General features: G+C 41.8%; 1 protein-coding gene and 1 pseudogene across 1 annotated transcript in view; both read left to right on the top strand.

Moving 5' to 3' along the window:
• The window catches only part of SLC10A7 (solute carrier family 10 member 7), a 140,193-nt gene extending 122,289 nt beyond the window's left edge, over nucleotides 1–17,904 (top strand). Inside the window, exons 11-12 of the mRNA XM_063156742.1 lie at nucleotides 10,879–11,024; nucleotides 14,270–17,904. Of these exons, the coding sequence (XP_063012812.1) occupies nucleotides 10,879–11,024; nucleotides 14,270–14,314 (191 nt within the window). The 3' untranslated portion in view covers nucleotides 14,315–17,904. The remainder of the gene's footprint in view (nucleotides 1–10,878; nucleotides 11,025–14,269) is intronic.
• Nucleotides 17,905–24,996: 7,092 nt separating this feature from the next.
• On the top strand, nucleotides 24,997–27,784 carry LOC134419119 (acrosin-like; annotated as a pseudogene).
• Nucleotides 27,785–27,997: the final 213 nt, after the last annotated feature.

Genomic DNA, 27,997 nt, shown 5'->3' with positions numbered 1-27,997 from the left:
AAAAATCAAAGTACTGTTACCTATTTTGGCTACCACAAGGACAAATATTAATATTGGAGGTATGATTAACAGCAGATTAATAAAACAAAACAGCAAAAATAACCCTACCTAATAATAAGATTGGGATATTGTTTGTAATGGAGGACGTATTTTTCCTCATTTGGATTCAGCAACGTAGCAGTTCTCTCACCATGAAGCCCTTCAAGTACTACAATCAGTTTCTAGCCTACCAAATACTTTCAGGCAAGAATACAGTTCATTCTAGAAGTAAAAGCCAAAACACCAACTTACTTTTGTCTTGTTTTAATTTAATTCAAATTTATTTTTTAAATACTCAGTTTCTTACTGCTCAAGTGCTTGAGCAATGGCCTGTACTTGAACAATTCCTAAAAGCCTGCTGTGTGCAGCAATAGATTCAGAGGGCAATGTCTGCAAGGGGATCATCCAGCCTGTGGATTAATCAGCCTGTGCCTTCCCCCAAGCTGCCCAGCTGCACAGTGGGACAGAGGGCATCCTGCTGACAGATAGCTCCAATCTGCTCCCAGGTATCTATAGTTTTCTGTCATGCTTTCTGCAGATATCACCTGATAAGGTTTCTCAGGATAAATAATATATTGAGATGCTGTAGATCCATTGTAGATTCTTTTTATTGTATAGTAATAATTACCTTTCTCCTTTAAATAGAAAAATGCTAAAATGTTCTAACTTGTGCTAAGATAAAAGGTGGGTGATTTTAAAAAGGAGGCATCTCTTAATCATTCTGTAATAGAAAGGTAAGATGGCAAAGTCATGTGTGTTGCCCTCAGCGAGTATTGAGGCTATTCTCTGGTATTTTTGGAATGTAGTGGTTTTTCTCTGCTCCTGGCAGAGAACTTTCCTCTAAGGCAGTTATTCATCAAGGTCCTCTGCCTTTCACATAAAGATATAGAAAATAATCCTGGTTAATTGCTCTCTGAAAGTTTCCAAGAGTAAGACTTTTGGTGCTGTTTTTTACCTTCAGAATTTTCCCATGAGTGTTGGACAGGAGACTTTACCACATCCTGTCATACCTCTTGGTGTTGGTAGTGCTTGAATTTGCATTTATAACTTTTACAGGCTTTTAGTCTTATTCCTTCCCCTGGTGTCTGATAGGGTGATGTAAGTGAAAATGATTCAGCTACTCCTCTGCCTGGAACTGGTGGGTGCTGTCCCTTGGGCAGAGGGGAAGCTGATGGGAGGAGAATGCTTCAAATAGTGAGGGTCTTCTGAAGGCTGTGTCTGGACCCCTCACTGCTGCCCAGAGAGTTAGGAACTCTCCCATTTCTGCTTCTGAGATCCCTCAGGAGTGGGCTTAGTGACTGCTAGAACCTTTTTTAAGTTTTGATACGGTGATTGTTGGGGCCAAAATGAAATCTTTTTCTCATCACTTCAGTCTTTGCCCAGCATTTTCCTGGAAGGAACATCAGGTTATTGTCTGGGCTTTTTCCTCAGCTCTGTGATTCTCCTCTCTGTCTCTGGAAAAATAAGAACCAAAGGATTTTGTGTTACATGAGATAACAGTGGTGAGAACAGAAGCATCTTGATCTACTGCACTTTTCTTATGTTAGCATCTTTCTTTTCTAGGCAGATGAGTCACATTTCTTAGCCTGGCAGTCTTCTAGAGCCAACATTTGGTTCTTACCCACCAGTGTTATCAGTCAGGTTATCACCAAGTCCCTGTTATGTCTTCTTTCTGAGCAGACCTCAAAAAATGCCTGGGAAATGTTGTTACCTATTTCCAGTACAGCTGCAAAACCATGTATATCTGAATATAAATAATACCAGGTTTTATATAGATATGTTTATCTATATCAGAATATTAGCAAACTGACATATAAGCAGAAGATTTCTGTAACTGGGGATAGGGTGAGTGTTTGCTGCTTGCACACAGCAATCACTGTCTTGCCCAGGAAGTCAAACTGACAGTTTGGGTAGGCTGTGGTCACTGAGATTGTCTGTGTCAGAGCATCAATCTTATTTTCTCTCATTGCTCATATGTGGCTTGCCCCTGTTTGCCTCCTTCGGAGCAGGGCATCCCCGGGTCTGAACTTTGCAGGGAAATGTGCTGGCAGGCCAGTCTGGCAGTAGGAAATGCCATAATCCAGTGAGTCATGGTGGCTTTTGGGCACAGAATACCTGCCTCCCCCTTGGTTTTTTAACAACTATCACAATCTAGTACATTTAATCTGTTGCAGTTTAGTCAAATTTGACCTCTCTGTGATTCTAGAAGGGAAAATACTACAGCAAATCAGGGAATCTCCTTTCCTTTCTGACCTGAAACATATGTTTCTTTGATTAGACCTAGAATGTGGCAAGAAATTCTGTACCAGCTCCCAGGGCTTCCTTTTCATCTGTATAGGTTTTTTATTAATATTTAGAAAGTTTGCCTGCAGCAGTACTAAAATGTGCATCAGAGGACAACAGTTGTTTACTGTGTTTGAACTGAAGGATCTCTCCCAGGAGATCTCATTCACTTGAAGTTTACATCTCTCAATCTCGACTTGCAGAAAGGGATCGATGAATAACAATTGTCATTTCAGAGTTGCACCTCTCCAATTATTTATTTGGTTGTGTGTCTTTCCAGAAGCACACATAATTGGATCAGACACTAAAAACCAGATTGCAGGTTTTTAATGACAGCAAGCTCATAACTCTTTATAATGAAATAAAAAAAAGTAAACACACATATACATCTGTAAAATGATAATGACACAGGAGCTCTCCCTCCCCACCTAAAACAGTTAAAGTTAATTTATCTACTTTAAGAAACTGCATTATATTCAGCAGACAGCTGACAGGTTACCCTTGGGAAGATCCATGTTTGGACATGACTCAAGTTGCTTTTTTTTTACCTCAGGCTGGCAGAGGCTACGAGTGTCACCCATAGTAAAGCTGGTGACTATTGAAGATGATGTTGAGTCTCCCTGAGAGAGTTGTATCTACATTTGCTCTCTCAGCACACCTTCTGGCAGCCAGTCTGAGCTGCTGACTCCAGACACTTCGAAGGCAGTGGGTGCAGAGATGTGAGAAAGCAGCAGCAGCAGTGAAATCTGGAAATCTCCTGTTGCAGGAGAGTTTGGGAATCTGGAGCAGGGATCCAGCTCTAAAAGCTGCCATGAGCACTGCCAGCACACAACCCTATCCAGAGAGTTCTATAATAGCAGATAGTGTCCCATAGGATTTCATGGTGTAGGGAGCTGTTTTCTCAAAATGCCTTCCCAAATGGAGCAGTAAGATTTTCTGGCCTCATGTATTCTTTTTTTGGCTACAGAAATTAGATGAATAAAGCAAAATTATAGGTTTTCCTTTATGAAAAGAGGGGTTTTCCTGGTTTTCTATTTATAACAAATTTGTGTGTCATGTTTTCCTTTGCATCAAGGTTACAGGTGGAGAAAAAGCTTTAAAAAAATTAGTATGAAACAGGTTGGAGCATAAACCTTTCCTGCCTGTCTTTACAAACATAATAAGAAAGACTATAAAACATTGTTTTAATGGGGTTTTTTAAATAATATGTGTAGATATAATGAAAACTTTAATGCTGTGAAACCTTAGCCTCAGCTGTGTGTGGAAAGGCAGTAGTGTTCAAGGAAAGAATCAAATTAATCAAATCTCAGCTTTGTGGGTTTAGGTTGCTTGTCCATCTCTTTGTCCAGAATTCCTTTCATTAGTAGGTTTCCTGTACTAAACCTCTAAAAAGGGTTTTGAATTCTATTAATTTTAGCTTTGTAACTTAGTTATTGATAGCAAATTTGTAATTCATTATCAATTTGCTGCCTGTGCTTTGAGTAGGGGGTGTATATATGAAGAGTGAGCTGATAACCAAGCAATAAAAAAAGCACTGAAGTGTGAGTGTGGGCTTACAGCAGGGCTTCATCCACATTGTGGTGCCAAATTAAGAATAAGTCACATATGAAAAATGACTTAGGGTGTTCAAATCATTCCTGAATTCCTTGTTAACTAATTCCTACCACCATATTGTCAGCCAGGTGGAGGTGTTCTGGAGTCTCAGGCACCAGTCTTCAGTTGTTGGTGCTAAATGTTTCATTGTTAGCAGCTGGTAAGATTGCCTATGCTGTTCATTAAACATCACTTCCAATCTGAATGCACCCACTGAAGCCCCAGAAACAGACAAACTCTACTCTCTTTCTCTTCCTCCCAGCTTTTGCAGTTTCATTTCCTTAAAACTTTGATACTATCAAGATGTACTGTTCCCTGGTAGCTGTACTTACATTGCACGTGAATAACAGATCTCTGTATGAGTATAGTGTATATATTAATATATGAAATATATTTTTTTTCTGAAGAGAAAGAATGAGCAAAAGCATTCAAAGCATATTAGGTTTTCTTCATTTTTTAAAATCTTGTTAGAGTTACAGCAAAAGGAAAATCCTTTTTCTTATTAATTTCTCTTCCTCTTCCTCCTTTATTTAAACATTGTACCAGTCCAGTCTCTTATAGCATAAATTCTTGCATCCCATAGAAGTGTATGGCTAGTATGTAGCCACATCACTGATTAAGGGCAGAGCCTCCCCAGTAATTCTAGCCCTGCAAAGAGGTAAATCATTTAATGTAATGCAAGGAGATTGTTCTTTCCCAAAGAGAGAGAAATGTTTTTGAAGACTGGGGTCCATACCTCCAAAATGAGCGAGGACAGCCTCCATTTTGCAGTTTTCCCCTGCAGTTCTTCCGGAGTGTCTTAAAATCTCACAGTCCTTTGTGTAATCTCCCCCTCAGATGTTTGTTTGTACCACTCCACGAGCCTGGTTTTTGCTTTCCATTGCACTTGTCACTGACCTGAAATATAAAAATGTACTGAAAATTTTTCTTTTTTTCCCTGAAAACATTTTAGGCATGAATCTTCTTCATACAGCATGCATGTAGTGGGCAAAAGGGCACAATTCTCCCTGCAATGTAATGTGATCTCATATTACACTGGAAGGTGCTTTCTTTGGCTGGAATGGGAATACTCAGTAGCCAGCAAATATTTGCATTGTTAGGGGTTGTCAGGTATCATTTAGCTGTTCCCATCCCTGAAAGAAACTGCTCCTTAAGGAAAAGCATTTAACTTGAATTCAGGGTGTGCTTTGGAGAGGGCATGGATGTAGGAAAAAGAATCCAGTTAATTTGTCAAAAGCATCTTTTTCTATCGTGATCTCAATATGTCATAGCACAGTCTGGAAAAGGGCAAGAAACATCTATCCCTGGTTTGGCTTCACTGAGGACAGGCACCAAAACTAACCACAGCAATGATTTGCCTGGGAAGAAACAGGGAAGCCCTTAAGAAAGTTTTCAAGTGAGATGAGCAGTACCTTGCTGTTCTGGCAGCCCTCTGTATGAACAACTCTTTTCTAATCCCCTAAATTGGGCACTGGCTGAATCTTCCCAGCCCCTCCCACCATGCAGCCACTGGGCTCCAAGCAGAGCTGGTCTGAAACTTGGCAGTCAAATTTCAGGTGCTTGTTTGGCTCTGTCTTTGCAGCACAAATTCAGACCCTCTCTGCTCTGGCAGTCTGGGAGAGGCTCAGCACAATATAAGCCCCTCTTTACAGGCCTTTTCTGAAATAAGAAATAGCTGTTGGACCAATAATGTTCCTTTCACATCAATCCCTGAGAGGATCCTTCAGTAAGAGAGTGGCATGAAGAGCATCAGAGAAGCCACTATCATGCACTTGATTCATTTTGTGTATTGCACTTGAAGATTGTAGCAATTGAGGGTTCTGAAATGCATTCACAAGTACAAGGGAGAGGTAAAAATTCAGAGGCTAAAGCTTTTCTTCCAAGTATTTCCAGTGCCTCTTTGTGAGGGTTCTTTGGCATTCTGATTCCTGATTGCCTGATGGTTCCATAGCCCTAGGATGACCTCTCTGTTTTGCCCCAAATCTCTTTTCCTGAGAAGAAATGCTGCAGTGTTTGGTGATGTGGAATGTGTTTCAGTAATGTAGGCAATAAAGGTTTAGGATAAATTGTTTGTTATGAAGAGATTGAAGGGAAAAAAACCTATACAGTGAAGTATGGAAGTAGAGCACTAGCAATAATTCTGCTTTGGGTGTGAGAGATAATGGCCTGTGTTTTGGTGGTAATAAAAATGTTCTATTGAGTTCTCTGAACCCATTGCAATGTGATAGAAAACAGCAAATGATGAAACAGTGCTTTAAGGGGAGCTTACACATCCAGCAAGCATAAAATAAACATATTAAAATAGAAAAAAACCCCTGATTTCCAGTGCTTATTGTTTTATCATTTCCATCATGGGTATAGGATAAAAGAAAACTCTTACTTGCTTGTTAGAAGAAGAAAGCTCCTACTTGAAGTTCTTACTTGGCAGATGTCAGTTGAAAGCTCTGCTAAGGAATATGCTGCAATGTCAAACTCTGTTGGGTAATTTTAGACAAATGTGTCATGTGTGACATGGAAATATGGCATGCTGTACATTAGTGATTTCCCAAGTGTTTGGATCAGGTAGTAATGTGCTGAGAAAGTGCTCTTTATCTCTCCACACTGTGTACTTGTATAGCAGTGGGGAAAGGCTTTTGGTAGAAATTACTTTAGTCAGAAAAAGAATCCATTTACAATATGTGCCTTCTAACATCTTTCAGACAATGCATTGTATTAAAGAGGCATTTTTTGATTAATGTTTTATAAACATTTTTCAGCATGACAGCTTAAAGTCCCTGTAAAATTGTAAATGCGTGCATAGTGCTCACTTCCATAAAGTCAAATGCCATCTCATAAAGTCTAGTTGGATCCTGTCAGTGACAGTGACACAGAATCAGAACCTTGGAGCATTAAAATTAATTTGCTTCATTTATATTACTGCGGTGATAGCTAGATGAAAAGAGTCCTATATTTAAATTATCTTTAAAATACCTTCAAATCTTTTAGGGTTTTTTATTATTATTATTTTACAGTTAACTAAATGTAGTGAAGTGCAGCATAATATTTTCATGGGCCTTTTAGGAAATGTGAAAATAGCAAAGGGGAAAGGGGAGAATGTGGGAGATTATACTGGGTGCAGACTGGGGGAAGGATTAAGTAGCTTTCAGTCGAGCAGGTTATTAGAGAAGCAGTGGCCTTTGGCCAGGGCTGATAATCCACAGCCTTGGAGCCAAGCTGGAACACCCTGGAGCAATGGAGAGCTGCAAGAGCAGTGCTCTCACTCCTCCTTGCTGCTGTTGGAGGTCAAGGATAAACAGTTTCCTTTGCTTTCCTCAGGTTTGCAAAGTGCTTAATGTGGAAAAAGAAGAGCTGAGTGAGGACACAAATAAGGGAGAAAACTGCAATGTGCTCCCTGTTACAGACCTGTCTTCTTCTCTCAGCCACACTGGGACCGTGATGTTGGTGCCCTTGCCCTTAGTGGAGCTGAGTGATTTTAGTGGAAGTAGCCAAAACTTATATGGCTGCAATGACAAGAATCAAAGGTCTTGGGAAGCAAACCCTTGGAGGCTGAAAGCGTAGGAGTGGAGGAGGGAAAAGGAGGAAGGGAAAAAACACAAACAGAAAAAGAGCCTCTGAACACCAGGGCCAAAGAGCAAGGAGGAAGATGGGAACATGAGGGAGCACTGATAGGAGAAACATACCCAAATAAAGGGGAAGAGGGAAATTTGGGGTAAAAAGCTGGGAATACCAATGATCTTGTTTGAAAGGGATACCTGTAGAACAGTCTGGTTTTTCTCCCTTCTGCTGCAGCTCTCTGTAGTTCTAGTCAGGTGGAGTGCTGCTGTCTCATCCCACTCCTGTCTTTGGAGGAAGATGGGAAGCTTGTTAAAGCCCCACTTTGAGCAAAGCTGACCAACTTAGCACCAAAGCACAGAAGACAGCTGAAGACAACTTTGTTATTCAGGTCTCCTGATATTTAGTGAGTGAGGGTCTTTGGCAGAGAGTTGAATGAGATTGCTGGAAGCTTGTAACTCCATAAACCACAGCAGCATGAAGAAGTGTTTTGGCATGAGCCTTCAGTGTTTGTTTTTCTCCCAAGTGTTTATATATGTATATTTATATACATATATATATATATATATGAGAAAAATGTAGTTATTTTTGTGTTTTATTTTAAAAGAGGCAGAAGTAACTATTAGAGCATGTTTTCCCTAATTAGATATTTGCATGAGTTTTATATGTTTGGAAAACATTAGCAGTCATACTGATGCTTGCAGCTGCTACATATTGCTACTAAAAAGTTTAGATGGCATTTTTAAAAATAAATACCACTCATGCTGTTTAGCTTTGTGGTAATGTTACTGACACAAGCGTTTGGGACTACACTATGGGGATCGCTGTCACGAAATATTTTCTGAGAGTTGCATACTGGCAAAGTTGGAATTATAAAGATCAGAAAGTGCATGAAAAGGCAACAAGGTTGGGTTTCTTTTCTTTCCAATAGACTAGTCCTTACCTGTAAAAATTATTATTATTCCCTCTTCTCATCAGTTAGCATTTCCTGGTAAATAATAGGAACTTTAATTGCACATTAGTAGCTTCCAGGAAATGTTGTTGTGACATGTATTTAAGCAAGCTGTGAATTAAGAACCTCTTTCTACCCAGTGATCTAATTATATTGTCACGCTAATTGTAGTACTTTGTATTTCTATTTGACAACTTTAATTTTCTTTTCCTAGTTTACAGAAATAGTTTTCCTCTAGAGAATTTACCTTTTAAGCTGGGATTTCATTTATTTCTTTCAGAAAATGTACAGTTATCTAAAGCATGTCTCAGTCACTTTGGATGCATTCTGTTCACATCTGTGCCATTAGTTTCTGTGTCATCTTAGGCTAGTCATTGTAGTGTTTCTGATTCTCTGTAGGAGCCCTCTTCAGCTTTCTAAAATGTTTTTGGATCTGTGGATGAAATTGCACTACCAAAACACCAGGTACTGTCTTACAAACAGAAATACAGCATGTTCATAGCTTGGGACTCTTGTGTATTTTTCTGTGATTACAAAATAGAAAAGGACCTGCAAGGGTCAATTTGAGATGTGGAAACAGGCAATAAAACCTTAATCTGTTTACAAAAACAGTATGATGGGTATTTGAGGTAAATTACATGCCTTAATATAATGCAAATGCCCATTTAATTTCTATCTAAATACTATTTATTCCCAAGCCCCAGAAATTAGTGTTAATAATAAGCAATTGTGTGATAGGTCCATGATGTTGTTTTGAAGGCAATTATAATGCTGAAATAAAACATGCAAGCCTTTATTTATTTTATTTAATCCATCCCTGCAAATATACACATAGGTAAAGGCTACTAGCACAGGCATGAGATTTTAGTGGTACGATGTGATGAAGGTAATAATAATAATAATAATAATAATAATAATAATAATAATAATAATAATAATAATAATTACAAGAAATGGTGCTATGAAGCATCATAAAGATTTCAGCAAGCCCAGATATATGTCAATGTGGGGTACTGGTGAAGTAATATTCAACAAATAAGTTGTTTGCTCACATAGGGAGTGGTCAAGGTTATTAAAGAAAGCCTGAAGTGGTGTTGAGAATGGGCGTTTATCCAAGATATAAAGAAAAGTTTCCAAAAATATGACAGCTTTGGCTGATCTGAGGCATCTCCTCATGGGGAAATGGAGGATGTGTGGCACAAACCTCAATGTTTTGCCATTCCTGGGAAAGGAGACAAAGCAGAGCCAGGCTGGATTGGGATTGAAGCAACCTGGTCTGGTGGAAGGTGTCTCTGTGGCAAGGGGCTGGAACAAGATGGTCCTTGAGGTCCCTTCCAACCCAAAGCTCTCTCTGATTCTGTGAGACACTCAGATGAGCTCTGTGAAAAGCGTGTGCAGTCTGCTTCATGTTGGTGCTGGCAGAGGACTCCTAGAGTGACATTTAAGATGAGAGAGAAAATAAGGTGCACTCTCAGGAGGCTCCTGAGGCATCACAGCTGCTCTTGTTGGCAGCTGTGCAAATATCTGGTCAGGCAAGACAGAGCTGGTTGCAGGTTTTGTCCACACCTGCACTTTGTGGAGCATGCTAGCAAAGTTCCAAGATTTAAACAGGTAGTTTTGAACAGTAATATATACAAAGTAGGCATAATTGGTTTCATTACTGCAGAAGTAAATAAAACTTATTTTTACATATCACATCATCAAGCAGGAAGATTGTGCATGGAGATATCTGATAGAATTAGCACTGCTGAGTGAAGATTCCAGCTCTTGGAAAAAATGGCCCATCTCTAGGTCTTAGCACTCAGTTCTTCCAGCATCTAGCAACTTCTGTACTCCAGCTGCTGCCCAACTCTTTGTGGGCAGGCTCATTTCATATTGCTCACCCATCTGACTAAATCTTTTGTGTCTCATGGATCAGTCAAAGCAAGGAAGGCTCTCATTTGGATGCTCACCAGCTGGAGGGAATGTACAAGCAAAACATGACCCTCCTCCAGTGGAGAACAGACCGAAGAACGGTTGCAAATGTTACAAGCAGAAGTTGGGCAGGTTGGATGGAGGACAATCGTGTGAATACAGAACACCCCAGTGAGAGGAGGTAGTAAAGAAGCAGTATAGAACTGTGGTCAGCAACTGAACAGTCATGCTATAGAAGAATGTACTGTATATCAAGTTTTCAGCAGCAGTTTTTATTTACTGCAATATTAGCATCATTAGAAAAGATCTTTTATGGCATTCCCTACTCCACCCTTTCTGCCACAGAACTTTCTCTGCCATGTATTTTTTGTATTCATGCTCTTGCTCATTTGGGTTGTATTTTTGATATATAAAACATTTCATCTCATTTTGGGATTTCTTTTTTTTTTATTATTGTGAAATGTCAGTGCAATATAAAGTGCTTTGCTTTTATCTGAAGCTCAAAGTCTGAGGTGAGAGTCTGTCTCCTGTTTTTCTGCCTGCAGGGATTCCCATGCTGAAGATAGTATTTGCAGGTTATGAATACCTGTCCTTAATTTCCGTCCCTTTGCTCATCTATCATCCTGCTCAGATCCTTCTTGGCAGCCTGTTGGTACCAACAATAAAATCCTGGATGGTTTCTAGGCAAAAGGTAAGGACTGCTGGATTTGATTTATAATGGCAAGTGTACTGTGAGGGAAAAAATACCAAAACACATGTCCTAAACTCCTGGGGTTCCTTCTGTGGTTGGGATTTTTCTATTTCCTTGCTTCCTCTACAACAATGATAAACATAGCAGTATCAAAATAAAAGTGCAGAACTTTATCCTGCTTGAAAAGGGGATTCAAGAGACTCTGAAAAAGTTCAAAGCATGAAGTTAGACCTCTACAGTTAATTCAAGTTACAAATTAATTCAAATTAAGAATTCAGAATATGCCCCATAAGAATGTCTCCATCCATTAGCTGCTTAATAATCACAGCTTTGGATCTCCTTTATGGAGAAGTGACAAAGATGTGTTGGCTGGCATGGGAGCTGGGGAAATGAGGTAAAATAAGGACACTTTCTGAACTGGATTGAAGCAAGATGGAAACTTTTTCCCCCCCCCTTCCCTTCCCATTTGTGTCACTCCTTACAACAGCAAGAAATCTACAGCAGTCTGGGTCATCCCATTTCACACCAAAATCAAGGCATGGTATAACTTGTAGGATTATAAACTATAACCTAGAGGGTTTGGAATCAACATCACTGAATCAAATTATGCTTATTTTGGTACAAATTGAAGGTATTGACATCTGACAGCCATTCTGTGATCTCTGTGAGAAGATTGCAGTGGTTTTAGTCAGGTTCTCGGAATAACCACCCTGCAAAAGCTAGTCCATGAAATCTAATTTAATGCTGTCTTTTAATGTTCTGAGATAATAAAGATCAACAAGCTGCAGCAACTGAAGCAACCTTTGGCAGCCATTTTCAGTGAGGGTTGAGAACTACTGTGCAGCTCCATCAGCACCCTGCATTCTCCACTTAGCACCAGAGAAATTTTATTGCTAGCACTCATATTTCCAATTTTCAGCAAAACCGAGTGGCTGTCATTTTACAGCTTCACACCACTAAAGTAACCTTGCTATCTTGAATGCTAAAATCCCAAATCAGTGATTTTCATGTGTTATCTGAACGGTAAAAAGCAGGAAAACTCTCAGTTTTCAGAAACTGTGTTCAGAAATCAGACCTGGTTAATATATACTGGTCTGAGTATCTGAAAATTAAAATCTGAGAATCCAGTGGCAATTATCCATCAGTCTGAAAATTATAGTTTTTCTTTTAATCAGAAATTATCAGGAGACTTTACCTGTGGTATAAAGAAAATTCCATGTTATTCCTGTAGAAAGACAGCCTGAAGTTTATGCTGCTGGTGACAGAACAATCCCTGCAATGCTGACTTCTTTTCAGCATCTCAGGAGTGGGGCTGGAGCTCATCCAGACCTCCCTGATTCTCAGGGCAGTAATGGCCTTTAGGGGCTGCTGTCAGCTGCTGCAAATTAAAACAGCCTTTAAACAGAGCATCAGAACAGTCAAGCAGTACTGGAGAGATTTACAGTTCACCAGCACTAGTTTCTTATTCATTAAGCATCAAATAAACCTCCTGTGCTAAGCAGACTGTAATGCCACTGTAGAACCACTTTGGGGGATTGTTGTTCTGTTGCTGCAGCTTCTTCAGTTGGTCTTCTGTATTATTCACAAATGTTATTTTAATTACTCTTTGAAAAAAATCAATGAGGTTGGCTCTGGTACAGTTACAATAAGTATAATAGAAGTGAATGTTGAGACTGGATAATGGTCTCCTGCTTTGAAAATAAACATGTCATCATCACCCTTGATGTTTATTTTCTACAAACACCTTGGCTTCATTTTGGCATCTCTCTTGCAGGGGGAGGCAGTTATCCAGTCACAGTACTCAACTGCAGTGACATTCTTACTTAATTATGATAGTACATGTGATCGGGTTGTATGAAATTGAATTTAAATATTTAGAGGTTCATCTACACTAAGGTATTTCTACTTTGTAAATATGGCAGCAGAATCTGCCAAACTACAAAGTTAAAAAATTGTTTCCCCAAACAAAGTGTGGAATGATGTCTCTCTCTCCAAAGTCTCTTGCTGAATAATATCCAAAAGTCTAATCTCAAAGGGCTGGATTTAACAATAGTTAAATGCTGGTGTTTCTGGGGGGAATATATCCCATTTATTTTTAAAGGTTTGGGGTTTTTTTAAGGGTTTACATTTGTGCTGGAGTGATTTTCAAGCAGTGCATACAAGCTTTAAGTGTACAATATTAAAGGTTAATATCTACAATAAGAAGCCCCATCAGGCATCTCTCAGACTGAAAATTGCTTGTTTAGCCAACCTGCTGGAAACAAGAACTCAGACAAATGCCAGTCTGTCAGGGCTCTTCACCCAAAAGACTTCTTCAGGAAAACAGAAGTTCCAAATTTCAGCAATTTGCTAATTTGACTAAATTCCTCTCACCTGGGCCAATTTGTCCCACCTAAGAAGGCACAGAGCTTTTTTTTGCTGCTGAGCACACCAAGAGCTAGCATCCCTCCCAGTGCCCACACTGCTGCCCAGGAGCAGCTGAAAACCCAATGCTTTCTGAGCCTATCACATTTCTCTCCTTACTTAGAGAGGCTGCTTCCTGCCAAACTGGAAGCATGAGCACTGGGCTGAACTTTTGTCACACACTGAATAATAGCTCAGCCACCATAATTGGCCAGCCCTGTGAGGAACACAGAGCTGGACCCTGCTGTCAAAAAAGAAAGGGGTTTCTTTCTTCCTCAGCAACAATGGAGCTACAAAGATGTCAGGTGTCCCCTGGCATAAGATCACCTCTGGGCTGATGGACTTTGGCTATTTCTTGCCTTTTCTCAGAAAGGAGGGTATAAACATCAAAGATGCATGACATCCACCACTGCAGCAGTGATTATCCTCTAGCAGGCTCTGAGCTATGTGGAAGGAAGCCAGGGACACAAAGGTGTTGGCCCACATTTTCTTCACTGTCTTTCCTTAAGTGGGTCTGAAGCTCTTTCATCTGTGCCACGAGTGGTTTGAGTGGGGTCCAAATCGTCACTTTGTAAAAGGCACCTGAGACCCATCTCTGCTTCCTTCACTGACACTGTAGCCATGGTCCTTGTGGTTCCTCTGTAAGGGCAGGTTGTGATGGGCTATGAGGCACAAACATCATCTCAGAGCCCACAGCCTGTCAGCTGCACGCTGACTCCTCTCTCAGCCACTCAGAAGTACACACAGTGTTTTGTTGCCCTTTATAAATGAGACTCTTACCTTGTGCTGTTGCTTGTCTTTCAAGGGTATAAAAAAGTGACTGTTTTGTTTCCTGTTCACAGGCACAGAAATTAACCAGGCAGCCCAAAGCACCCGTGAAGGTATAATGGTGGAGATGGCCTGTGTCACAGTGAATGTATATATGTACTATACTGTACACATGGACAATTGACACAGCTGGGTTTTGTGAATGTTGCTTTAGTGCATATTTTATTTTTTTATATCTATCTATCTATATATATATATATATTAAAAGATACCTGTTAAGTGCCTTACAGATGCATTTTGGCAAAAGCATTGTTTTCAGAAGCCACTTTGTTGGTTGCTGCAAGAGGTTGTACAGTATTTTGGAGTCCATTAGTTTATTTTTCTAACTGAGTGAATGGTCACGACTGACAGCTGGTTCTTCCATTGCCCCTGCTTTGAAGCCAGGGTGCACCAGCAGCAAGTCTCTGTTTTAAACTAGCCAAAATGACCAGGAGCCTATCCCACTGCTGGCTTACCTGCTCTTCTCTTGGGGAACAGCTTTCTGAAGGTTTTTTTCTGAGATTGACTTGAATTTCTGTGTGACTCTGTTACACTCCCTAGTCATATGACTGTGACATGCCTTTTTCTTCTGAGTTTGTGTATACTCAGCATGGGGCCATCCAATGGATAGAAGCTGAAAAGCATGAATTATTTGCATTTGTTGACACAGTTGTCTAGACATTCCTTCAAAGTTAATGGTATCTCAAGAAAATTCTTTCAATTCCATTGTATGATATTGTGCCATTGTATATCTTAAATGCCTCATAAGCTTCTTCAAAGAAATGGTCTGGTGCTTGGGGTATGAGTGAAGTATTTGTGTTTGCAGCTAGGAGATCTTTTTATCATTTACCCCTGAAGAACATTAATTTTTGGTTTTCTTTTTTTCTTCACCTTCCCCCTGTGCAATGCACAGCGACCTGCACAGAGAATTTAGGATGCTGAAATAGAGCCTTTATTGTAATAAGCCAAGCTATGTTTTCTCTATTACTGCATTGGTAATGAAGATCAGCTTATGAGGACAAGAAAGTTGACAATTTTTTTTTTTCAAATTAAAAGGATCCTTATAGTAACAGAAACGCTATCTTAGCTCATTTGACAATCAATCACAACTTCTAAAAAAACAATATTACTCTTTCTAATAAACTTAGGTGAAAAAAGAATACAAAATACTATTTCTAGGCATTGAAGAGAAAGGAATGCAGGCATATATTTAAACATGCAGCCAGCACTACATCTTGTCTGGGAGATGCAGATTTCAGAAACCTGCTCTAGTCCAGACTTGGGGCTGTGCCCCTCTGCAAAAACTGTGCTGGCAATTGTGCATTAAAATATTGAGTAAGGAAAGGAATAGGTCAAGGAATGTGGTATCAATATAAATGCAGAGCTTCCATGTGTGTCATGGTGAACATTGCAGCTAAAGGTGTGGCTGAGTGCAAACACCTTGCAGCAAGTCTGTAGCAAATGTAGGTGATAAGAGCTCTGATAAGGCTGTAAGCCTTTACACAAGCTGAAGATCTATGTGACAATAGGCATGTGAAATTCATATCCTTTTGCCTTATTGAAAAACAAAAAATGTGCTTGGTTTACCTAGTCTGTTACTTCCAGTCCTGTGAACAGCAGGAAAAAAGTAATCTGGTACCAATCCTTGGTGCTTTATGTGATGGCCACTCCCTGTTGCCATCTGTGTGAGAAATTGCAGGGAGCTGACAGCATCACCCTGCTCACAACTGGCACACTAGTAAAAGGACCATGTGACAAAGGTATGGGAGGTGGCACATGCCACCTTCTTTCCTTCTGTGGAGAGGGGATCAAGCTCTCCCTGCTGAGTAGGCAAGAGGGCTGAAGGACACTGGCCATGTACCTCGGCCCCTTCCCACTGGGCAGTGAGCTCACAGTTTGATCAGTGCATCCCCAGGCAGCACAGGCAGATCCACAAACAGGCCTGCTAGGAAATGGAGAGTTCCTGGGCCAAATTCAAGGTTCCACTTCCTTAAGCATTCTAAGTGGTAACTGGTTCCATATGGGGAAAATTCCTCTGGGTTTAAAACCCTGCTTGTAACAGGGGACAGCATCCAGACTCAGGACAGTTTCTTTATGTTCTACTTCCATAAGCCTGAATTTCCAGAGAATATAAAGACTTAGTCCCAATCCCACTGAAATCAATGACTCTTTCTGTTTTGAATGGTGAGACAACAGCCCAGAGGCAGTGTTCCCTTTTCAAAATACATAGCAGGGGTTCAAGCAGACAATAGCTGACTGTGGTTGTGTCAATGCTAAATAATCAGAACACTGCAAGTACCCTTACTGAGCTACCTCTGTGTACTGAATCTCTGCCTTTCAGTACTTCCAACAACCTGCTTAGATTCCATTGAACACATCCTTTGTTTTTGGGGTTTTTTTTTCAACATTTAAGACTATTCCAAATTGGTTTACAATGTAGTTTTGTTAGTCTCTTTACAAAGTCCTTGTTGATTGCTTTGGGGCAGCTTAAATATTGTGTATGGGTGTTGGTGTTGGTCTAAAAGGAATATCAAGCTAAACTGAAATACATATTTTGAATTCATACTTAATGAAACTGAATTGTGCACATCAATTCTGTTAAGACTGTTAAGATTTTTTTTTTATGACTTGCTATATGTCTTTAATAAACAGAGTGGTTTTGAATTCAATTTTGTTAAAAGAAAAACAAGATAAAATTATTTATCCTTTAGGTCACATTTTTACCTCTGTTGTCTGTTTTATTCTTTTGTGGGTGAGCTTTTAAACTTTTTGCTTGTTTTTTAAAACAAAAGCCTATCTGGAAATACTTTATGAACTTGGGGAAAGAAAGTCCTAAGAATGCTGCTAATTGGCATCAATTTAAAATTAATTCATTGAACCTAAACAGTTTTTCAGTAAAGGGTTAGAACAACTCTTTTAAATAAAACTTTATAACTGATATTGAACATAATCAGGCAAAACTGTTGGCAAATGAGAACTTTGCCCATGTTACATCATGAAGATTCTCTTGATCATCAACACTTTCTATTTCTGCTTCTCTATAATACCATCCCGTGAGAGCAGAGGAAAAAAACCCACCCAAACAATAAAACAGCACTTCAGAGGTCATGGGCAATGTTAGCACTTTGTGTTGAATTACTGAAACATTTTATTTCCCTCTTTGTGCATTAAATTGAACAGTTTTTGATAACTCCAGTACCTTATCAAGATAAACAATTTTTCCTGTAGTTAAAATCAAAGATGTGGTTGTGTTTTTTCTCATTGATCCTTTAGTTAGTGTGAGCAGGTTATGTGCTAGAAAGGCAGTCTGAGCAGAAGCTGTGCAGTTTGTGCTTGTTCACAGAGCAGAAGGAGCTTGCTTGTACAGAAGTAGTCCCCTACATTGCTCTGGCAGTCAAGGAAAAAGGAGCTGTTAGTTTTATTTGTTACATTTTTTGTGGAAATATCTTGACGGGGGGGTTAGAAGGCAAGATGAAATATGGTCTGTCTGCAAGCACATTGATTTATGTGCGAGTGCATACGTGCATAAGAGATGAGCAGTTATATATGTAGAAATGACTAGAAAGGGCCAAGTCCCTGGGATACATTTTTTTTGCAAGACTGCATATGGAGAAAGAGCTACTTTTTTTGATGTTATTCTGCCATTAAAAATGAAATTTCAGACACTGAATTGTGTTTTGTATTGAATCATAATCTCATACAGAACCCTTAAAGCAGACAATCGCAGCTTTGTATTTGTAAACTGTAGACTGTTTTGCACTTAAATAGATGTTGATGCATTTGGGAATTACAACACAGTAAAGGGCTAAATCATAGTTTCTCCATTTGGTAATAATCCAAATGCATTTATATTACTATTATTATAAAGTGCCAGGAACACAGGCAGTGCCTAGCAAACACGTTAAATAGACAAGAGACTAAATTCTGCCCTTGGTTACACTTGCACATCTCCAGTGCAAGGTTGTTAAGCTGCAGAGCAGCCTCCCCAGGGAAGCTGTTTGAAGAGCCCTGCCATCGTTCTAACAAAGCTCGGGGATAATGTAGCACATGATGAGACTAAATGAAGAGTATTTTACTTAAGATTTGATGGCCTGCGCTTTCCAGCATCTTACAACCAAATCTCTTTTGTTCCTATTTCCATGGGGTAGCTCCAGTCTCCCAGACCAAAACTTACAGCATCCTGTCAGAACAATGTCAGGAGAGGGATGTGGTCTCCTCTCCGCCATTTTCTTGCTACAACCACACTATTGCTTGTGATCATTAGACTGAGGCTTCTACGAGGAGGCATTTTGACTTAAATTCCTCCAAGTTGATATGTCCTGTTCCTGTAAAATTCTCATTCAACAGAGAGCACCCTGCAGGATGGTAAGGAAGGATGGTAAGGAATCTTCTGGAATTGCATGGACAAGCTGTGAAGGACTAGAAAAGCGATGCTGGGAAATGCAGGTTGGAGGCATTGCTCCAGGCAAGTCTGCTTTGTGCCGGCATCTAAAGCTGCAGCAGAGGTCATGAAAGCAGCCTCTGGATTGTTCCTCTTGCCAGAAAGGGGGAGAGTGAGATCTTCAGTGAGAAGTGAAATTAAATTTATTAGTGATTAAAAGGACAAGAGAGATGTGTTGGGAACAATGAATGCCAATGAGGCCTCTCAGCTGCTCCCCTAAGCAAATTGCAGTCTCGGTGGAGCATCGGCTTCTCAGCCCCCCAAATTGCAGTAATCGAGTTGGAGCTGAGGGGAGCATGAGTCACCACTTAATTTGCTCATCAGTGGAGGCCAGGTTTTCAAAATATTTTTAGATGCATTTCCACAGAGATTTCTGCCAGCCAGTGACCTATAGAGTGACAAGAAAATGAGCAATAGCTGCTGCTGAATCAGGCTTTGTTCCCTGCCACCTACCCTTCTGATCATAGTCAGGGGCAGGGAAGGCAGGTAAATCAAAGGCTTTTGGAATTATGCAGAAAAGAACCCTGCTGAGCTGGTAGGAACACCTGGATTTGTTAAGTAACAAAATAACCTACGAATTCCTGGGCTGCCTGGTAGGTTCAGATGAACTTTGACTGGCCCCAGCCAGAAGAGGTTTGAGATTAGGAACAGATTGGGATCCATGCTCCAAGGGACAGCCCACAGCCAGCAGCTGCAGCCCATGGAAGAGGCCGTGCATCTCCCAAGGATCCCATACTCTTACACCTCATCTACTCTTTGCCTGGGTTCAAATCTGCCACCTGGCACAACCACTTGTCACCCAGGTAAGAAAAAGGAAAAGACTCTGGGTGGCATTCCTGTGCGGGAGGGCTACATCGAGTATAATAGTCACAAAATTGAAGATTTGCAGATGTTGACGTGCTGGTGCCGGTTCATCTCTGTAAGAGAAAACTTACTATTCATGGTCAGTTTTCTTATTAAACAACTCCAACTTCTAAGGGAAATCAGCTGTCTGGAAAGGCAAGAAAATGGAAAGGAAAAATAATTGAAGGAAAGAATAAAACTGAAAGGAAATTGAAGGAAAGACAATTTCATTGATAGGATTAAAAAAATTGTGGAGGTCATGTGAGAATTGGCATTCTGCCAGGAGAAATGCAGGAAATAAAATTTGAGACTCCTGTGACAATAATTTGGTATGAAATTCTATTGACAAAATCTTTTGCAGTTCTGTGCTCCCTCTGTTCTTTAGCATTGTGACCGCAGTCTTTCCCTGTTTCTATCCTTTCTCTGCTGCACAGCCCATACTCAAGATGTCAGAAAATTGTTTTATTTCCCACTGCCTTCCCTGTGTAGTTTTGCCACTTCTTGTCAACACTGCTTGATTAAGTAAGTGATAAAATGTCTTTTTCCCTTTTTTTTAAATTTTAGCTTCTCCCAGTTAGCTGTCCCTAACTGAACCTGGTGTCATCATCAAGATGATGCTCTCATCTGTTCTCCAAGCTCTCTTAGAGACCCTGTCCTGTAGCCAAGAAACTAGGGCAGCTTTCCAAGATGATGCTTGGGGAAGCAGAACTCAGCTTTTTGTGCTGACACTGAACAACTTAACCCATGCAAATTACAGTTCTTGTGTTCTTTGTTGGGACTTGCAGCTCCCCTGGAAGGGAACACCCACATGAAGCTCACTGCTGCATCCATTAGAGTCACTGTCAGTCCTTTGGGCAAGCCCAAACTGCATTTGGCATATTTTGCCAAGTTCTCCAGCAAATTCTTGCTTTTTCTGTTTATTGCTTCAAATTCAAGAAGCAATAATGTTTCAAATTAGAGAAATGTTGGGAGAACCTCTATTTTTCTTCCTAAAAATTACAAAAACCCCTTTTTTGATTTATTTTAGGTCTCTGTTTGCCTGAAAAAATTAACTGTAATTTCCCAGAAGTGGCTCAGGACTGCTATATTTGCCTCACACATTCACTCTGCCCCTTCCCCAAAACATAGTGTCTTTCAGGTACCTCACAGCAAGTTGCATTAAGCCATTTTTTAGAAAACAGCTACAACATCTGTTTATCTGGTCCAATTCCCTGATAAATAAAATATATCCCAGAGGCATAATAGGGTGCTAAAAATAAGACTATGACACAATTGGAGCCAGCTAATCTGGTAACTCTGTTCGCTGCAGCTCACGGAGTGTTAATGTGAGAAGCCTGTATCTTTCCAGCCCGGCTGGCTGTGAGCATCAGGCGTGGATCTGCCCCAGAGCCAGAGACAAATCCCACAGAACTGTGTTGTCCTGTGCTCACAAACTTCCTCCCTCTGGCCTCTGCAGGTGTAAAAACCCTGGGGAATTGTGATATGTGAGATTTTGTGCGAGTCAGGGAGCAGAACAGAAGTGCCGCAGTCAGCGAAGCCCGACTTGTGTTTGCGATCAGGTAGCGCCTGTTTGTGCCACAAAACGTGTAATATCTCTGATGAGAAAAGGCACAAAGAGCTGTATGGACCTGCACTATCACATATCAGTGTCCCAAATAATCTCATAGTAATTATCTAACAGGGCAGTATCAAAAAAATCAACAAAATTCAAATCTTACTCATGTCAGTTTTTCAGATGACTTTTGGTAGAGTTTTTTTGTTTTGTTTTAAAGTAAGGTACATTGTATGTGAGGAAAAACTCCTCCATGTGTATCATTATGTATATTAAATCATTGTCCTCTATGTTCCATAATTTGATCACATATTTTTAAGAATGTATTTTGCTTATCTAACTCTCTGCTTTCAACAGCAAACTCCCTCTGCTAACTCATCCCATTTGAATTTTTATATTTCAGTTGAATAAGAACCTTGAATTTTGGTATATGCATAAATATGCTCCAGTATATGGCAAGCAGCAGCTTCCTATGTTTAAAAAATAAATTTAGTGAGGAATTTCAATATTTTTTAATACTAGTGAAAATAAGATTTATTCTGTTAAGATGGCACAGTGATAGTCTTTGAATAGATGCTACTTTGAATGTGTTTATTTTTCCAGAAGCCTCAGTTTAGGAGCTTATTTTCTTAGTAACAAAATATTGCTCTGAATAATCCCAGAAGCATAATACATTAGTAGAAAGAAAAGAGTATTTATAGCCAGTAATTCAGCTGTTATAAATTATGACTGTAAAGAAAGAGAAAAAAGTTCCTTTTTAAAACTTGCTGCCAGATTCTGGTACAGCAATGCTGAGTAAATTAAGTAATGTTCTTCTGATGAACATGCAAGTTTTGAGTAGTTTTCAATTAAAGACTTTATTAAGCATTTTTCTCAAACTCATCTTTTTTGTTCTGTTTTGAGCAGAATTCCATCTGAATAAAACTCTCAGTGACTTTTTAGCCTACGTTAAATTCCCACTGACAAACAGATGAGAATTATTATTGATTTTCTCCAGAAGGAGCTAATAGTCTTTGCCAAATAAATCATGCAGATCCTAAGTGTACTATTCATCTCTTCTACAGATTATTGCTTAAAAGCCATGATAGTTGTCCTTTAAAAATCAAAAGTCAAATCAGTGCTTTGACTTGAAGTGAAAAATTTGGACTGATGGTTGTCCTGGGCCTTATTATTGTTTGGTTTTTTGCAGTTTGGAAAATGAGAGGGCTGGCAGGCATGGATTCTTGGTAAGTGTGGATTCCTAGTTTCTAGGGAACTTAAGCACACCTGGAGGTAACTGGTGTGTGTTAATGAGTGGCTCAGTTATTTATCTCTCCCCAGCATTATGGAGCACCACAAGTCTCCTGAGAAGCCAGAGCTGACAGTGGACTTGATCACCTTCAACTTGGACACCCTTTGTGTCTGTGCGTCTGTCTGTATGTCAGTCCTGGCCCAGGGCCCTATCCAGGTCCTGGAATATTCCAGCATCTTCCCCTGTTTCATTTCCCTCTGTTCTAGGAGGTGTAGATACTTTGTGCCCTCCTATCTTTCAAGAATACATTGTAGGTAATTATTATGTTCACTTAATTAGTTTTTTGTTGATTTGAGCTCATTTGGTGCAATCACTGGTGCTTCTGCAGCACACATTCCATCATCTGATTCTTTCCTAATTAATGGAAGAGTCTAATCACCCACTTCCAACCAATTTTTAAGTACCCTTCAGTATTTCTTTGTTTTTGTTGTATGGGAATTGATTTAGAGTTGAAACATGTCTCAACTAATTGCAAGACATAATACCCAAAAATATGAATTAACAAATACTAATATGTACTTAACATCTGTCCTAGTTACCAGTGTTTGTACCCACACACAGAGGATGGTGCTACTGGCTGAAATTAGAAGACAGGAAAAATGTAGTTTATCCAAAGTCTGTATTTCTCTAGCAAGTTTCAAATCAGCATGAGGCATATATCCCATTCAAATATTTATTTGTTCAGCATCTTTACCAAAAAGAGAACTTTCTAGATGACCCTTGTGCCAGCAGAAGTTGTGGTTCTAGCTGATATTACTCAATTAACATTGTATGAGATTTCTCCAAATGTGTTGACTGCCCTATCCATCTTAAAGGGAAAAACAACAAAAAAACACCCGAAAAAAACCCAAACCACCACCAAACACCCCCAAAAAACACCCCACAACCCAAAACCAACCAAACAAAAAAATCCCCCAAAACAACAACAAAAAACTACCCACATCCTTTTAATTTCTCCTGTTTGTCACTAAAATAATGCAGTATAAATTTGCCAAGTCTTGCAAACCAGCACAATTTCACAATTCTGGGACACCATTAATTCTCACAGGAAAATATGTGTTTAGAATCATTAGGTCTGCTCAAGCATTGAATGCAGTTATTTTTCAGTATTTTCCGTACTTAAAATTTAGCAACCTTGTATCAAAAATCCAGCTGTACTAGCAAACAAACAAACAAATTTTTTTTAAAAGCTGGAAGAGGAAAAGGGGGAGGAAGAAACCCCTGTGTGACCTCTGGTGGTTTTAAGACTTACTCAGAATGTTGTACCTTCATCAATGATTAAATGGCTCACCCTTTTAAAATGTATTGAGCCCTCATTTTTATGTGGATGGATATTACTACACCAAAAATTCAACCTCTCACTGAGAAAAAGGGTGATCATAAGAATGGGAAAACAACTCAGATAAGTAAAACCAATGCAAATGCAAACCTTTCACCAACTCCTTAAAAGAGATTGACAATCTGAAGAAGTATAAACACATGGGGCCTATATTTCCCAAAATAAGAAATGGTGGCAGATGCTCAGCTGGCACTGACAAATCAGGCAACCATCACTCTGGGAGGACAGGTACTCTCTGAAAACTGGGAACTTTTAATAGGATTGAAAAGAAAGTGCTTAAATACTGAGGTGTCCAAAAATTTAATTTGGTTTGCAAATACAGATTTTGACTCTTTTTCAAGTTTCTCATTTTTTCCTCTTTGTGTGTGTCTTTTCCTTGCTGTCTGAAAACAGAAAAAGGAGTAGCAAGCCCTATGTAACTAGAATAATATGTATATATACACATATTAATTGTATACAGCTGTATCAATCAGCAGGTTAATATTTAGATGCTATTGTGATTACTTGTTGGTTGGTTGGTTGGTTGGTTAAGGATCTTCAGGAGGTTTTCAGAATATATGGGCTGGCATGGAAAGCAAAGCTAGATTCTATCAGATATATCTCAATGCTTCTCAACACCATGTGCTTTCATCAGTTTTTTCTCTATGCCTTGTTCTTTGTAGGCAGCACTTAATACTTCAGAGTGCTGACTGTGGCTGAGAAGCCATCCTGAAGAACAGGGACACAGGTATTTTCCATTTTAGATACACAGGCCAAAATACCACACATACAGACCAAACTGACTTTTACTTAGGTGCCTACAAAAAGGCTGGAGAGGGATTTTTTATAAGGACAAATAGTGATAGAACAAGAGGGAATGGTTTCAAGCCTAAATAGAGCAGGTTTAAAATAGATACTAGGAAGAAATTCTTGACTGTGAGGCTGGTGAGGCATGGGCACAGGGTGCCCAGAGAAGCTATGGCTGCCCCATCCCTGGAAAAGTTCAAGGCCCAATCGGATGGGGCTTTGAGCAGCAGCTGGTGTGAGGTGTCCCTGCTCTGGACTGGAACTGGATGATCACTAAGGTCCATTTCAACCCAAACCGTTCCATGTTGCTCCTGGTGCCCCTGTCAGAGGCTGCCGTGCCCGGAACATGGAACGGCTGCTCTGTGACATCAGCCCAGGGCTGAGATCACCAGAGGTGCTCTGAGCACTGTGGCTGTGCTGGCACACGGAGCCTTGCTCTCGTAGCTGGCACGAGCCTCGTGCAGCCACAGCCATGCTGCTGCTGCTGTGCTTCCTCACGCTGCTGGCCACATGCAGGCCTGTGCAGGCCACGTGGAACACCTGCGAGTAAGTGGCCCCAGGCCCGGGGAGGGAGCTTGGGCAGCACTGGGGGCTCCCTGGAGAGGGCCTGCTCATCCTCCATGGCCAGGCCACAGCTCCCCAAACCCCACAGGGAGGCCTCAGTTCCTTGTGGACAGGCTCATACCCCGCAGCCTTCCCTGGTGTGCTGCCCCACACACCTTGGGAGCTTCTGCTGGAGCAGCAGCAAGCCATGGAGCAGGATGGAAATGACTTTCTACTTGCAGAGGGAGCTGCGGAGTCCGGCCCTTGACTTCCGATGAGGAACGAGGCAGGACACGTGTCGTGGGTGGCAAAAATGCTGAGGTTGGGGCCTGGCCCTGGCTTGTCAGCATCCAGGATCCCTCGGTTTCAGGCACAGGGCATCTGTGCGGAGGGTCCCTCATCAGTACACGGTGGGTCCTCACGGCTGCCCACTGTTTTGCTGAGTCCAGGTAAGCAGGAGCGGGAAACAGGGATATCCCCACAACATCAGCAGGTGCCGTACTCTTCTCCCATCTCATTTCTCTGCAGTGTGCTCAGTGCCTGGGCAACGCAATGCCCAGCTGAGAAATTGCTCAGGAGAAGGCTGGGCACATGCCACTACTTCCTAGCAGCCTCCAGCTGGCATTCCCAGAGCCTGAGGCGTGCTAGAGCAGTCACCACCTCCCTAAGTGCTGCTTTCCTCTGCCTTGGGAAGCAGAAGGCTGGTGACTGCTGGGCCAATATTGGGCAGAAGGGTGGTCACTGCTGGGCTGGCACAGCTCCAGGCTCTGCTCCCTCTCACCCCTCTCTGCACATGCCTTCAGGAACATCAGCGCCATGCGCCTGCTGATCGGCGTCACCCAGCTGACAGAGCCGGGCCCTGAGGCCCAGGTGCGCCTGATTAAGCGGCTGCTGATTCACAACGAATACGATCCTGCCGACCAGAGCAACGACATTGCACTGCTGGAAATGAGCGAGCCTGTCCAGTGCAACTCCCACATCCAGCTGGTGTGTGTGCCCAAAGCCACGGTGAACGTGGCACAGCTGGATACCTGCTATGTCGCTGGCTGGGGTGCTACCACTGCAAGATGTGAGTTTCCAAAAATGGAGGGCAAGCTCAATACATTGGGAAGATGGATTGGGCTTCCTGACAGTGGAGGCCGAGGCCAGAATAAGGCTTCCCACTCCCTAAAAGCAGACAACAGGGCCCAAGAGCTCCAGCACCTCTGTAGGGGCACAGCCAAACCCTAGGGAAGGGGTTCGCCTCCAGATGGGGAAAGTGGCAGCAAGCTGCCAGGTCCTCATTCCTTTCTGTGTTCACAGCTCAAACATCCAGCGATATCCTGCAGGAGGCCAAGGTCCACCTTATCAATGTCCAGATCTGCAATAGCAGTGAGTGGTACCAGGGGGACGTCCATAGCCACAACTTGTGTGCTGGCTACCCGGAGGGTGGCATCGACACCTGCCAGGTAGGAGCGTCACTCAGCCCCCAGCAGCACAGGCAGCACCACCCCAACACAGGCCATCCCTTGCTTTCCCTGGCCAGTCACTCTCTTAGCCCTGGCTCCCCACCTTTCCTGGGCCTTCCCACCCATTGCCCATGTACAGGGCCTAGTCCAGGATCTCCCTTGTCCCTGAGGCCTGGCACTCTGCCCAGAAAGCCCTGCTAGTGCTCTTTGCAGTCTAGATGTCCAGATGCCAATGCTGGAACAACTGTCCTCTGCACATCCAGGATCACTGTGCAGAGCTGAGAGAGAGCCTGACTTCATAGGCTCCCGACCCACTCCCAGCCAAGCTTCTGGAGGTTCCAGCACTGAACAGAGCCTTGCTCAGCTGAGAATACAGATCTGGCAGGGGCTGTGAGAGAGAAGGAGGCAGCACCGGTGCTGACAGGGGCCACCCAACACCACCTTAATCCTCTCTGGTTCTCTGCAGGGTGACAGCGGGGGTCCACTCATGTGCAAAGACAAGGACGCTGACTTCTTCTGGGTTGTTGGAATAACCAGCTGGGGCAGAGGCTGCGCCAGGGCGAAACGGCCTGGAATATACACTTCTGTTCGGCACTTCTATGACTGGATTGCGCTCCAGATGGAAATGCTCCCACAGTCATGGAATCCTTATCCAACCGCCTCACCCTGGACTCGTCCTACAAATGCCCCATGGCCCACTCAGAAGCCATGGACGAGACCACCTACCACTCAGATGCCATGGACGAGACCACCTACCACTCAGGTGCCATGGACGAGACCACCTACCACTCAGGTGCCATGGACGAGACCACCTACCACTTATAAACCATGGCCAACAACACTGCCCACTCCAAAGCCATGGCCAACAACACTGCCCACTTCAAAGCCATGGCCAACAGCACCGCCTGCTCCAAATCCATGGCCAACAACACTGCCCACTTCAAAGCCATGGCCAACAGTACCACCTGCTCCGAATCCATGGCCAACAACACTGCCCACTCCAAAGCCATGGCCAACAGCACCACCTGCTCCGAATCCATGGCCAACAGCACCGCCCCCTCCAAAGCCATGGCCAACAACCATGCCCACTCCAAAGCCAAGTTCATTACCCACACCAGTGGAAGAGAATAATAACTGCCCATATCCACTCAAGAAGCTGATGGAATTCTTCACTGAGATGCAGAAGCTTCTGAAGAACTTACAGGGGATTCCAGTTTGAGCAGGAGAATGGACAGGATCCAGTGCAGGTTGCATAGGACTGTGACTGTTTCCTGCTGAGGCAATGCCTGCTGATCCAAAGGCTGCCTCAGCGCTGAAGGCCTGCTCTGTCCTGCCCACATTGCTCCTCTACATGCACACAAGTGCTAATGTTGACTTAGTTGCTGAAATAAAGTTGTCTGTGTTTGTGGTTAACCATACTTTCAGTCCAGTTTGGTCTCCTGGGCAAGGCAAGAACTTCCTTGTCCAGGACCTGCAAAAGTAGGCTGCCTCAGAGCACTTGGGCACAAAGGGAGTCACTC

This window comes from Melospiza melodia, chromosome 5 (assembly GCF_035770615.1).
Source record: "Melospiza melodia melodia isolate bMelMel2 chromosome 5, bMelMel2.pri, whole genome shotgun sequence".
Classification (NCBI taxonomy): domain Eukaryota; kingdom Metazoa; phylum Chordata; class Aves; order Passeriformes; family Passerellidae; genus Melospiza; species Melospiza melodia.
The sequence above is the reverse complement of the archived record's forward strand: the minus strand, read 5'-3'. Positions and strand labels throughout refer to the sequence as shown.